Raw genomic sequence first — 14,811 nt, 5'->3', positions numbered from 1 at the left:
CCTCGTTTTTTTAGTGACTCAAATTAAAAAATCAAACTGTTACAGGGGGAAAAAAAAAAAAAAAAACTTATCAAAATAAACTTTACAATATACTAAATAACCCCTGAAATCCTGCTCTAATCCCCTCTTATCTATACTTCCTTTTTATCGCAATGAAGAGCTCATCAAGGCATGTCTGCTCACCATGAATACCAACCGATTGTGAACATTAACATCACCAAGGAAAATTACCTCATTGTTAGGATAATTAAGATTGGAGAAAGTTAGTTTTAAAGAAAAGCTATCAAAGTTCAGAGTTATTAATGGAGTTGGAAGAGTGATAGATATAACAGATGAATATGACAAATGGGGTAGAGATTTTAAGCCAGAGAAGATTGAAAAGAGGAGCTTCCAAATTACTAAGTGACAGGGAATATCAGAGCAGACATATGCACAAGTACAGCCTTTGAAGTGAAGGGAACCATATAGTGAACAATTAAAACAGCTGAGATGGGCAGTGGTTGAGGCAACCAACAATTGAGATTCTGTCAGAAAATGTAAGTGGGGGTTGGCAGACTATAAATGGAAACGGTCATTACCAAACTAAGACCACATCGTTTGGGAAATGAGTGTGTAGGTTTATGGAAAGTTTACATCTTTCATTGATAAGTTTGTTCTATTACTTTGACTATTCACAATGCATTCAGCATATAAATTAAGTAGAGGGAGACACATTGTATGATATAATGAAATTTTTAAATAGTGAAAATTTTCAAGATAGTGGTATACACACAAAGTAATATTATACCCAGCTCCTTGATAACATGCCCTTGAACATCACCCCTCCCCGGGCTGCAACTGCATACATCCTACTCAGATTTCCTCCAGTCAGAGCCATGCTAAACGTGAGGTGAACAAGGCTCTTGCCTCAGGTTAAAAGCTAAAAGGGGTGCCAAAAGATTAAATAATTGGCAACATTTTTGATTATTCCGATCCGTTTATCATCTAGCTTCGAAAATCTTTGTAGTGCCACTGTACAGATACCGAGCTCTGCATGCCAGCGCTATCTGGGGTGCCACCAAGGTTGTTGCCTGGACTTGGTGCATCATGGCCTTAGTCATCCATGTGCCATAAAAACCAAAACCAATGGTTGTTGTCCCACTGGTTATCACTTTTATAACCTCAATTTAAACTTTTTTATTAACACACGTAGCAGAAATGTATTTTAAATACAGTAGACTGTCGAAATAATGGCACATTCGACCTAACAGCACATTGAGATCAGATGTTTACATACAGTGCAGATGTCTTGCAGTGCTGAAAAAAGAAAATGACAAGTCACATGAATTACTTTGTTTAAATTCACCATTTTTAAAGTGAATTCTGCACTATCGTGGATTATACTGCTGTATAATCTATGATAGTACGTTTATTTTAAATTAAAAACCCCTCACTATGGCTCCTAAAGTTAATAAACCTCTTAGAGAGAAGAAAAGAAGAATAACATTAAAGCTTAGACAAACTTGGTATCATAATACAAAATAGAACAGACATAAGTAGGAGTGTATTAATGGCAGAATATAACAATGGAGCTTCAACGTGCTGATGTTTTTTATTTGCAGTTAATAAAATTGAATTCTTAATCTCTCTATTTCTTATTTAGCTTCATTATTTCTGCATTAAATGTATTAAAAAATAAAACTTTCTAGATAACGGAAAAATCAAAACAACTGCATCTTGAATCCAAGAGGATTCTGTTATTCTGCGAGTCATATATTTTTTTTAATTAAAAATTTATTTTTAATATTTTAGGAGAGGGTGCAATTTTTCATTCTTGCCTCAGCTACTAAAATGGCTCAGAATGGCCCTGACTCCAGTCACTAGCTGGCAGAGTAGACCAAGTGAGATTATACACTAGCTGATCCAGATGTTTCCCAGACATTTACCACTAGGTTCAGGCTGGTGGACTGTCTAGCAGCCTGCCAATGAAAACCATTTCAGAGTTGAATCCTAGAAATGTAAGGAATACTGGATCCCACCACGATGCCCATTTTAACCACAAAAGATATTACTCATACTGAATGATGGAAGAGATGAAGTTTCCAGAGTTTTTCTATGGAAACTAAACAAGGATGTCATCTTTAAGCCTCCCAGATGCAATGTAGTGATATCTGATGAAAGTATACTACATAGTATTGCCTGGGGATACAGAGGAAATGACATTCCCCTGTATAATGAGGACACTATACTTGGACCTCTGCTTACTTTGGTCCATACCTGGTCATCACCTCTAATATAACAGGTTCAGTGCAATGTTTCAGGACTTACGCATGGGAAGATACTCAAAGTTACTAATCAGTCCCACCATCATGTTGGTACAATGAAAGGATTTTATAGCTCATTGTTGAAAAAAAGCCGTGAATTAGGGTTGAATTTGAAAGTGTCTGCAATTCTGCCCAGACACAATAGGAGGGTGTATATGATGAGAGCCTTGTCGACCAATTCAGCCCTGGAAAGATTGTGCAAGGCTCAAGGGATAGAATTTTTTTCAGCCTGGACTGTACTTGTTAACAGGGGAGACTGCTTCTACAGGGATGGGATATACTTAAATAGAAAGGGTGCAAGAATATTTGCTGATGCTATCGAGGCTGTGTTAGGTGGGTAGGAAAACTGCTAGCTTGGGGGGGGATACAAAGACTAACAGATTAATAGTAGCAACTGGCAGAGGTGAAAGTGATTCTTGCACTGCTTCTATTGGAATGAGCAGAAGCCTGAAAAACAAGATGCAGGATATTTCAGAGACTGCTGGGAGTCATTGGGGTACAAGTAAATAAATGGGTTGTGTTAGGGTAGCTAAGAATAGAAACAGGTGCATGTATACTTGCTTGTACATCAATGCTAGGAGTTTGGTAAATAAATTTGTTGAATTTGAGGTATTGCTAAAAACATCAAAGGCGGATATTGTTGGGATATCAGAGACGTGGTGTCACACAGATATAAGGAATGCAGAACTACAGAAACGATAGACAGCATAGGAAGGGAGGAGGGGTTATGCTATTAGTTAAGAAACACACAAAATCCAAGGAAGTGAAGCCAGTCGACATCGCATGACAGTGCAGTGTCGAGTCAGTTTGGTGTGACATAAGCATTGAGAGATCAAAATTGAGCCTAATGACTCTGATGAGTATAATAAAAAAACTGTACAGGGAAATAGAGTGGGCCAGTAAATCAGAGAGTTTTATAATTGGGGATATTAATTTCCCAGATATTGACTGGAATTTGTGGGTTGGTCACTCTCACACTAGTAAGGCTTTTGTGGATTTATTGGATGATTGTTTTCTACATCAGCATGTTCAGGACGCAACTAGAGGGAGTAATACTCTGGATTTGATTATCAGTAGTGATTCTTCATGCATTAAGAATCGGCAGATAAAGGAACCACTAGGTGGCAGTGATCACAGTGTGCTGCAGTGGGATTTACTCAAAGAGGTAACTACCATCAGGGGTAAAGGGAAGAGTTATTGCTTTCGTAAAGGCGACTAATGGTCTGAGACAGTATTTAAATTCTATACAGTTGGCCAACTGAAGATGTTACCAACATCAAATTCAAAATGGGAAGCATTCAAAGAACTTATCTTGGAAGCTACTAGGCTTTACATACCAACTAAGAAATAATGTTCAAGGTTTAGGCCTAAATGGATGTCAGATGAACTAATGAGACATATGACAGAGAAGAAAAATGCATGGGTTACATATGATTTAACACGTGACACAGAAGCCTATGATAGATACAAGTTGATCTGTAACCAAGTTACAAAGGAGGTTAGGCAGGCAAAGGCAGATTACGAGAAATCTTTGGCAAGGGATGCAAAGAAAAACAGCAAAGAGTTCTTTACTTAATGTAAACTCTAGAAGGAAGGGGATGAATCAGGTTGGTACACTGGATATTGATGGTTCAACTGTTGATGAACCATCAACAGTTGAACTCCTGCTCAGGTTGGCCCACTTGATATCGATGGGTCGACTGTTGATAATCCTGCTCAGGTAGCTAACAAACTAAATGAATATTTTGCATCGACATTCACACATGAGGAGTTATTCAGCGAGGGGAATGCCAGAGGTGTATTTTCAACTCTAGCAATAAGCTACAGAATCTTGAAATAACTGGGAGTAAAGTGGAGGAGAAACTGTTGAAGATAAACACAAGAAAGGCACCCAGGGTAGATGGGATCTATCCAGTTATATTAAAGGAGGCAGCAAAGGAAGTAAGCAAACCCTTAGCCATAATTATGAGAGCTTCCTTGGACTCAGGGGAGGTACCCATAGACTGGAGATGTGTAAATGTGACCCCAATTCACAAAGGAGGATCAAAGGCTGACACAAGTAATTATAGACCTGTGAGCTTAACTTCTGTTCCAGGAAAATTAATGGAGGCACTGGTTAAAGAAGCACTGCAGGATCATTTAGACAAGACTTCAGTTATAGCTCGGACACAGCATGGTTTTGTTAAGGGGAAGTCTTACCTGACCAATTTGATTGGATACTATGATGCAGTCACAAAAGAACTGGATGCAGGGAATAGCTTTGATATTATATACTTGGATCTTAGAAAGGCTTTTGATACTGTTGCACATGGAAGACTGCTACACAAATTGGAGCAGTGTGACATTGGAGGCAAATTGCTGCTATGGATAAAGGGGTGGTTGAGGGGGAGAAGACAGAGAGTGGTAATCAATGGACACTGCTCATCGTGGACTAATGTTATTAGTGGAGTCCCTCAGGGCTCAGTGTTGGGTCCATTATTGTTTTCTGTATTCATAAATGATATTGATGATGGTATATCAAGCTTAATGTCCAAGTTTGCAGACGATACTAAGGTTGGCAGGGTCGTCAAGGACACTACTGACACTATGCTGCTGCAACAGGATCTGGAAAGGTTGAGCAGATGGGCTGAGAGGTGGCAAATGAAGTTTAACATTGACAAATGTAAAGTACTACATATGGGAAACAGCAACCCCAGAGCAACGTATCAACTCTGTGGTACTACACTGACAGTGGTAGAGAATGAAAGGGACTTGGGGGTGGTTGTGCAGGCAGATATGAAGTTCTCTGAGCAGTGCAGATGGGCTGCAAGAGTAGCTCGTGGAGTATTGTCAATGATATACAGGAATTTTTCCAGCAGGGATAAGGAGGTGATTATTCCCTTGTATAAGGCAATGGTCAGGCCACACCTGGAGTACTGTATACAGGTCTGGAGGCCTCATTTCAAGAAGGATGTAGAGCTGCTGGAACGAGTACAGAGAAGGGCAACAAGATTAGTGAATGGAACAAAGGGGGTGCTCTTACGAAGAAAGGCTTAAATTTTGCAAATTACAGTGTCTGGAGACTAGGCACCAGCGAGGTGATCTGATAGAGGTGTATAAAGCCTTGAATGGTTTAAGCATGCTCAATGCTGATTGGATTCTTCCTCTGGCTCAGAAAAATCACCTGAGAGGGCATAAATTCAAATTGAGGAAAGACAGATGTAGGATAGACGTGCGGAAATTTGCCTTTAGCCAGCGGGTGGTTGGTTGGTGGAACAGACTTCCATCCCTTGTAGTGGAGGTTGATAGCCTAAATAAGTTTAAGGCTCAGCTGGACAGGTATTTTGAACGAACAGAGGGGTGAAGTGGGGTTTTTTTTTTGGCTGATGCTGCATAAGCTTGCTTTCTTGCATCAAATGCCTCTACTAATGCTAATGCTTGTCTTAAATAAATTCAGGGAACTCTGGAACAAATGGAAGTTTGTTTCAGCAATTAACCACCTGCTGGCTAAAGGCAAATTTCCGCACATCTATTCGACAACTGTCTTTCCTCAATTTTAAACAAGCCCCATAAGTGCATAATCTAAGTATGAGGAAGAAATCCATCAGCATTGAGCTTGCTTAAACCATTCAAGGCCTTATACACCTCAATCAGATCTCCACATGCTGCAATTAAGAGTTCTTATCTGTTACCCCAATTGGACGTATTATCTAGATGTTCTGGGGGAAGAAACGTTTCACATGAGCGGGTAGTTAATATCAGGGAAGAGAGTTTAAAAAACTTCAAGGGTTGTGTTAGATTTGTTAAATATACAAGAACAGTAAATCGTAATTGTTTATACAGTAACGTTAGAAGTGTTGTCAATAAAATGAGCGAATTCGAACTGCTTGTTAAAACCAGTAACAAGGACATAATAGTACTTACAGAGACGTGGTGCCACCCGGAAATTGGGGATGATGAGTTTAAGTACAGCTTGCATAATGTATTTAGGAAGGATAGGGTAGATAGAAGGGGTGGTGGGGTAATGCTTCTTATCAGAAGCAGCCTGAGTGCGATGAAAGCTTTCACGGATTCAGAAATTTGACATGCTAGTATAGAGTCTGTAAGTGTGAGATAGTTGGAAACAAAGGTATAATGCGAGTAGGAGTAATCTACAGACCACGTGATTGTGAAGATTATGACAAAAGTCTCTACATGCAAATGGAATGGGCAAGTAAGCGTCAATGCTTTATTATTATGGGTGATTTCAATTTGCCTCTAATTGATTGGAGTAAATGGGAAAGAAACTCGAAATGGGGGACAAAATTTTTAAATCAACTAGATGACTGTTATTTGTATCAACATGTCAGGGAAAGTACTAGAGAAAAGAATATCCTAGACCTCATCATCACACATGAATCAGATGACATAATAGGGCTGACAGTAGAGGAACCAGTAGTAGGAAGTGATCACGGAGTTCTACAGTGGATGATGACGAGAGAGGTAGCAGAAGTAAAAGGCAAAGGAATGGGTTTAATTTCAGAAAAGGAAATTACGATGCCTTGAGGTACTACATGGCCTCTATTAACTGGGTAGATATCGTGCAGAAAATGAATACATTTGAACTGTGGTATGCTTTTAAAACATTAGTCACAGATGCCTTGAATGCGTAATACCATTCAAAAAATACTCCACGAGGAGGGTTCCAAGTTGGATGAATAGTGAAGTTGCCACATTACTTGAGCAGAAAAAGGCAGCATGGAAAGGTTACAGAGCAATAAAAAGTACTGAAGCCTATAACAGCTAAAAGGTGATGTGTAATAGAGCCCCAGAAAAGGTTTGACAGGCAAAGACAGTTTATGAGAAATCACTAGCAAACAGAGCAAAGAGGGGGGGATAAAGAATTCTTCACATATATAAATGCCAAGAAGAGCAGGACAAACCAGATCGGACCTTTACGTAAGGGAAAGGGGATAGTATTAAATACACCAGCTGCCGTTGCAGATGAACTCAACAGTTATTTTGCATCGATATTTACAAATGAAAAACCTTTTGTGGCAATGGGAAATTGTGGGAGCGAAGTTAAAAAATATGTAATTAATGATATTGAAATTTCGCAAGATTATTTAATGAAAAAACTTTCGAGCCTACAGACCAGTAAGGCTCCTGGAGTTGATGGAATATACCCTATAATCTTAAGGGAGGCGGCAAGCGAGTGCATTGAACCATTGAGGCTAATTATGTGAGCATCACTAGACTCTGGGGAGATTCCCTTGGATTGGAAAAGTGCAAATATATCTCCCATACATAAGGGTGGCTCTAAAAGTGAAGTTGGAAATTATCGACCTGTCAGTCTGACTTCAGCAGTAGGGAAAATCATGGAGGCAATGATCAAGGGTGGAATTCAGGATCATTTGGATCGAATTGAAATTCTCAAGGATACTCAGCATGGTTTTGTAAAGGGAAAATCATGTTTAACAAATCTGGTTCGCTATTTCGAAAGGGTCACTCACAAGCTGGATTTAGGGAATAATTTCGACATTGTTTATTTAGATTTCAGCAAAGCTTTTGACTCAGTCCCACATGAGCGGTTGCTTTATAAGCTGGAACAGGTTGGAATCACTGGGAAAATCCTTAGATGGATAGGAGGATGGCTTCAGGGCAGGAGGCAGAGGGTTGTGATAAATGGCTATTCCTCAGATTGGGTTGATGTAAGAAGTGGGGTTCCCCAAGGATCATAATTAAGACCACTGTTGTTTTTAATTTTCATAAACGACACTGATGAAGAGATAGAGGGCGTGATGTCTAAATTTGTGATGTTAAAATTGGTAGAGTAGTTAATGATCATTGTCAAGCTGAGCTTCTTCAGAGAGACCTAGATAGACTTCAGGAATGGTCAGAAAAATGGCAGCTATGCTTTAATCCAACAAAGTGTAAGGTATTACACCTGGGAAACAGTAATCCCAAAAAAACTTATTCACTTGGTGGAGTTCAACTAAACCCAGTACTGGAGGAAAGGGACTTGGGCGTTACGATACGGTCAGACATGAAATTCTCTGAGCATTGTAAACAGGTTGCAAGGAAGGCCCATGGTGTCCTATCGATGATCTATCGAACTTTTGCAAGTAGAGATAGGGACGCGATAATCCCATTATATAAGGCTTATGTTAGACAACACTTGGAATACTGTGTTCAAGTATGGAGACCATACCTAAAGAAAGACATCGATCTTCTTGAAAGGGTGCAAAGACGGGTAACTTGCCTGGTGAGATCGGCAAAAGCATCCTTATGAAGAAAGACTTCGAATATGTGGGTTGCAGAGTTTGGAAACTAGACACCGTAGAGGAGATTTGATTGAGGAGTTTAAGGCTCTGAGAGGCATCGGTAAAATAAATGACGAAATTTTCAAGATTATAAATGATGCTAGAACTAGGGGACATAAATTCAAGTTACAGTGGGAAATGTTTAGATTGGACTGCAGGAAGTTTTATTTTAGCCAGCTAATTATAAATTACTGGAATAAGTTGCCTTCATGGGTGGTAGAGGCCGACAGTTTGGGAAAATTCAAAGGTCATCTGGATAGTACTTTCGGGTAAGGGAAGCGCATAGGATTATAGGTTTAATTTCCTTTTTTTTTTATTAATTATTATTATTATTATTTTTTTGTTTTTATCATTGTTTTGTTCAGATTTTTTTTTTTTTTGGCTGGTCCAGCATAAGCCATAGGCTTTCTTGCACCATGCGGCTATTACTAATACTAATTTTCAGAATTTAAGCCTTTATTGGTAAGAGCAGCCTTTTGTTTCCCCTCACCAATCTCGTTGCTCTTCTCTGTACGTCTTCCAGCAGTTCTACATCCTTCATTAAACAAGGCCCCCGGACCTGTACACAGTACTTAAGGTGTGTCCTAACCATTGCCTTATACAAATGGATAATCACCTATTTATCCCTGCTAGCAAAGTTCCTGTATATCATTGACAAGACCCCACGAGCTATGCTGGCAGCCTGTCTGCACTTCTATGAAAACTTCATATCTGACTGCACAGTTGGTATGTAACTCTGGGGTTACTTGCTACCCATATGTAGTACTTTGCATTTGTCAATGTTAAACTTCAGTTAACACCTCTCAGCCCATCTGCCCAACATTTCCAGAGCCTGTTGCAGGAGCATACCATCATTACTGTCATTAACAACCCTGCCAACCTTTATAACATCTGCAAACTTGGACATTAAGCCTGTTATACCTTCATCAATATCACTAATAAATATAGAAAACAACAATGGTCCCAACACAGAACCCTGGGGGACTCCACTAATAATATTAGTGTCTTTTCCCACTCGACCATCCTTTCATCCATAGCAGAAACTTTCCATTAATGCCATACTTCAATTTGTACAGCAGCCTTTTAAGTGCAACAGTATCAAAAGCTTTCTTGAAATCCAAGTATATGACATTGAATTTATTTTTTGCATCCAGTTCATTTGTGACTACATCATGGTATCCAATCAAATTGGTCAGGCAAGATTTCCTCTTAACAAACCCATGCTGTGTCCAAACTATAACTGCTGTCTTGTCTAGATGATCTAGTGACTCCATTACTTTCCCCGGAACAGAAGCTAAACAAACAGGTATGTAATTATTTGTCACCTTGTGATCCCTCCTTTATGAATTAGGGATATTTTGCACTTCTCCAGCTTGTGGAGACCTTGAGGTCTATGAGACAGAGACTGGAGAGACTTTGTAAGGACAGGAAATTAATTAACCTGAGTGCCCTCTTCTGAATGGAGTCTAGAAGCCTGAAAGAAGTTTGAGGGCATGACCCCAAATGTGGAAACAATGTTCCATGGTAGAGCGGATTTCAGATTTGTACAGAATAAGTAGTTGTTTAGAAAAAAGTAATGCCAAGTGAAATGGAAAACCCTGTTTTTCAGTTGCTGAGGAAGTAACATTCATGATGTGCTTATGCCAAGTGATACTAAAGTCAGGGCAATCCCTAAGAGAGATATGTGATCTTGTCTAGAAATTTGAGTGTCATCGAAGATAAGTATAGGAGCAGTAGACTCCTTGACTGCAAAATATAAGATAGGGCTTAGTTTTAGAAGGATTAAAATTAACTAAGTTATTTTTGCCCCACTGGAGAATTACTTGGAGATTAGCATTTAGAGAATTAGCGGTGAATATTTAAATAAAGTTGTTTGTGCAGGGCAAAGTTTTTCAATGTGTTATCAAAGAACTGAACACTGTGGGAACCTGCATTAGTGGGGAAGTTAAAATACAAAGAGCCATCTACATCATCTGCAGAGAGCAGTCTAAGAGAAAACTCCATACCTGATTGCAAACAGTCGGTAACCCATAAGAAGCTTGTCTAGAAGCCCTTTATGATGTGCGCATGCAAGCACGCACAATCAAAAGCCTTAAAAATGCCAAACGCATTTTTAAGGCTTTTGATCAACTGCTTGATATTTGCCACTTTTCCATTAACAATTTATCCAAGGTATCTTTTGTTACCTTGGAGAGGTAACAAAAGTCGATATATCACCAGTGGATTGACACTAACAAAATCCATATAGGTGATCAATGATCACAGGATTTCAAGATACATTAGGAATTGGCAGTTAATGTTGTTTTTTTTTTTTTTTTTTTTTTTTTTTTTTTTAATGAAAACCCCAAATATTAGAGGTATTAGAACCTATAGTACTTAGTACCATGCATGAGCTGAAGGTTAAGAAGGTGAAAGAAGATACTTGCTGACATTAGACTTTTCTACAGATTTTCTATAGATTGTAATTTTCAGGAAATATGTATGCAGGAAGTTCCCAGAAAACAGAAGTTGAATGAATAAATGAGGAAGAAGAAAAGTTGGATCTGTGAATTTGAAGTTGGACAGTAAAAGGATGTTGACTGGTTGTGGCACATGTTCAGACTGCATTGGAAAAGAGAGAGAGAGAGACAGTGGGAATTATAGAAGCCAATTCAGAAGAACAGGGTCCATGGAAGTCTACAAAAAAAAGGCATGCAGCAGAAACAGAACGTCGATGAGACAGAGAGTGGAGAGACTAATTATAACTTTATATCTGAGAGTAGATAAAATTATCCATTGAGAGGAGACTTGTCTCACATTTTATAGTTATCCTTCTTTCTTCAACCACTTCATTTATTTATAACAGTGGACTTTATTATTAATCTACTTAAAATATCATTAAATTTTCACATTTCCACTCCCCTCTCCATTTGGTTGATGGTTGCTAGAATATTATATGTAACTTCAAAATATGTCACATTAACTAGGATATACTGTATAAACAATCGAGAAATAGCTAGACTAGAAATAGTATTTGGGGGACAACGTTGTAGTTTTTAAATTACCTCACTGCCTCTCCATTCACATGTTCCAACAAGTTGTGGGAATATAGAAGGAACCTGCATTTAGGAAATCAAAATGCTTCAGAATTTTTCAACCAGTTTTTTGTAGTTTTTAATGGAAAAAAAATTACATATTATTGTCTTGATACCTAAGTAAATACATGAAGTTATTACATATAACTGTTTTTTTAAATAGGGATAAAGGTAAAGGTAAACTGCAGCCATTATCAATCCACTGCAGGATGGAAGCCTCCTCAACAATTAATGTTGAGGGAAATGGACCAAAATCTGCCACGTTAGTCCAGTGCAGGTTGGCAGATTGACTGTATTTAGCAGTCAGGGGCTTGAACCCCAGTCTACTCAAAGAGCGTGTGCTACTACACTCCCGCTCCTGACCACTTGGCTACAGAGGTCTTAAATAGGGATAATCTCATATTAAATAGAATTTGGATAATTGATATTTATCATGCTAAAAATAATCAATGTATTGCTTGTTATTAACAGAAAGAACAAGTCATTAATTCAGTTGTAAAACTGCAATGGATTAATTTTAATTTGCAGTATAAGCTATTTATAATTAAATTTGAATTTCAGATTATTTCATTGAGCATTACAGGCAAATAAACTGTTTATTTCTTATTATAACTGAAAATGGCAAAACAATTCAAACCTGAATGGCTATTTTCAGAGCTTTCACTCTTTGATCTTGGTCCCATGATTCTCTCAAAGCTTGGTTTAATTCTTCTATTCTGTTTACATATTCTTGTTGGGATAAATTCAGCATTTCTTTAACTGAACCCTTTAAAGATTAAAAATAAATAAAAATTAAAAAAAAAGCTATAATCAAAAATGTTTTAACGCTATAGTGATGGTGTTGGACCTGCAAAGTTCTTTATGAAAATAATATTCTCCCATTATTTGAAGCCAAAATCTGATTATTATTTTTAATGTTTCTGAATATAGACAAATTTTTACTTGTCTTGGTTTTTGAAATGGACATAAAACTCTATATAAAACACTGGATTAACCATCAATGCTAACAAGTGATTTGTCATAAACATCAAGAGAATATCATAAAAAGAATAATATACAGTATATTCATCTTCAATATAAACATTATCTGTGTTAACAAAATTACGAATAAAGTTTACCAGAAACACTAAATTCAATACATCCAATGCACTGATAATCAAGCTTAAAAGATCCTTAGAATTTTAAAAAGAATTTTAAGATATAAAATATATGAATAAAATCAATCAATTATTTCCATCTTAGAATACACCTTACCCATCCTAAGAATCTCTGTTTCTTTGAAACTATTCAAAACATACAAAAAAAAGTTTTATATGGTATTTTTGTTTTAGGAACCACCCTCATGGTGGTTCTGGATTGTTATTTTAGATGGTTAAAGATAAGAAGTATCTGGATTGGCACAAGCATTTTCAGTTACTTACTTTAAAGAAATGTAAAGAAACACTGGATTTTAGCTTTCTTAGCATTAGCATTAGTAGAGGCATATGATCCAAGAAAGCAAGCTTATTCAGCATCAGCCAAAAAAAAAAAAAAAACCTCTCCCATTTCACCCCTCCGTTCGTTCGAAATACCTGTCCAGTTGAGCTTTAAATTTGTTTAGGCTATCAACTTCAACAACAAGTGATGGAAGTCGGTTCCACCAACCAACCACCCGCTGGCCAAAGACAAATTTCCGCACATCTATCCGACATCCGTCCTTCCGCAATTTGAATTTATGCCCTCTGAGGTGATTATTCTGAGCAAGAGGAAGAATCCCATTGGCATTGAGCATGCTCAAACCATTCAAAGCCTTATACACCTCTATCAGATCACCTCACCGGTGCCTAGTCTCCAGACTCTGTAATTTGCAAAACTTAAGCCTTTCTTCGTAAGAGCAACCCTTTGTTCCATTTACTAATCTTGTTGCCCTTCTCTGTACCCGTTCCAGCAGCTCTACATCCTTCTTGAAATGAGGCCTCCAGACCTGTATACAGTACTCAAGATGTGGCCTAACCATTGCCTTATACAAGGGAATAATCACCTCCTTATCCCTGCTAGAAAAATTCCTGTATATCATTGACAAGACACCATGAGCTACTCTTGCAGCTCATCTGCACTGCTCAGAGAACTTCATATCTGCCTGCACAATTACCCCCAGGTCCTTTTCATTCTCCACCACTGTCAGTGTAGTACCGCAGAGTTGATACATTGCTCTGGGGTTACTGTTACCCATATGTAGTACTTTACATTTGTCAATGTTAAACTTCATTTGCCACCTCTCAGCCCATCTGTTCAACCTTTCCAGATCCTGTTGCCGCAGCATAGCTTCAGTAGTGTCCTTAACGACCCTGCCAACCTTTGTATCATCTGCAAACTTAGACATTAAACTTGATATCCCATCATCAATATCATTCATAAACACCGAAAACAACAATGGACCCAACACTGAACCTTGAGGAACTCCACTAATAACATTAGTCCACGTTGAGCAGTGTCCATTGATTACCACTCTCTGTCTTCTGCCACTCAACCATCCCCTTATCCATAGCAGCAATTTGCTTCCAATGCCACACTGCTCCAATTTGTGCAGCAGTCTTCCATGTGCAACAGTATCAAAAGCCTTTCTAAGATCCAAATATATAATATCAAAGTTATTCCCTGCATCCAGTTCTTTTGTGACTACATCATAGTATCCAATCAAATTGGTCAGGCAAGACCTGCCCTTAACAAAACCATGCTGCATCTGAGCTATAACTGAATTCTTGTCTAGATGATCCTGCAGTGCTTCTTTAACCAGTGCCTCCATTAATTTACCTGGAACAGAAGTTAAACTAACAGGTCTATAATTACTTGTGTCAGCCTTTGATCCTCCTTTGTGAATTGGGGTTACATTTGCACATCTCCAGTCTATGGGTACCTCCCCTGATTCCAAAGAAGCTCTCATAATTATGGCTAGGGGTTTGCATACTTCCTTTGCTGCCTCCTTTAATATAACTGGATAGATCCCATCCACCCCAGGTGCCTTTTTTATGTTTATCCTCAACAATCTCTCCTCCACTTTCCTCTCAGTTATTACAAAATCATCCAGCTCACTGCCAATGTTTACTTTACCTACATCATTCTCCTTCCTGAATAACTCCTCATGCGTGAATGTAGATGCAAAATACTCGTTTA

The 14,811-nt window shown here is 38.3% G+C and overlaps 1 protein-coding gene across 1 annotated transcript in view; it reads right to left on the bottom strand.

Annotated features, from left to right (window-relative positions):
- Positions 1 to 14,811, bottom strand: part of LOC150076641 (VPS35 endosomal protein-sorting factor-like) — a 370,416-nt gene that overhangs the window by 277,781 nt on the left and 77,824 nt on the right. The window contains exon 6 of the mRNA XM_090386682.1: positions 12,296 to 12,424. Within this exon, the coding sequence (XP_090242808.1) occupies positions 12,296 to 12,424 (129 nt within the window). The remainder of the gene's footprint in view (positions 1 to 12,295; positions 12,425 to 14,811) is intronic.

This window comes from Mastigoproctus giganteus, chromosome 12 (assembly GCF_048544385.1).
Source record: "Mastigoproctus giganteus isolate SK-2022 chromosome 12, ASM4854438v1, whole genome shotgun sequence".
In the NCBI taxonomy this organism is placed as follows: domain Eukaryota; kingdom Metazoa; phylum Arthropoda; class Arachnida; order Uropygi; family Thelyphonidae; genus Mastigoproctus; species Mastigoproctus giganteus.
Note: the sequence above shows the minus strand (reverse complement) of the source record. Positions and strands in the feature narration are given on the sequence as shown.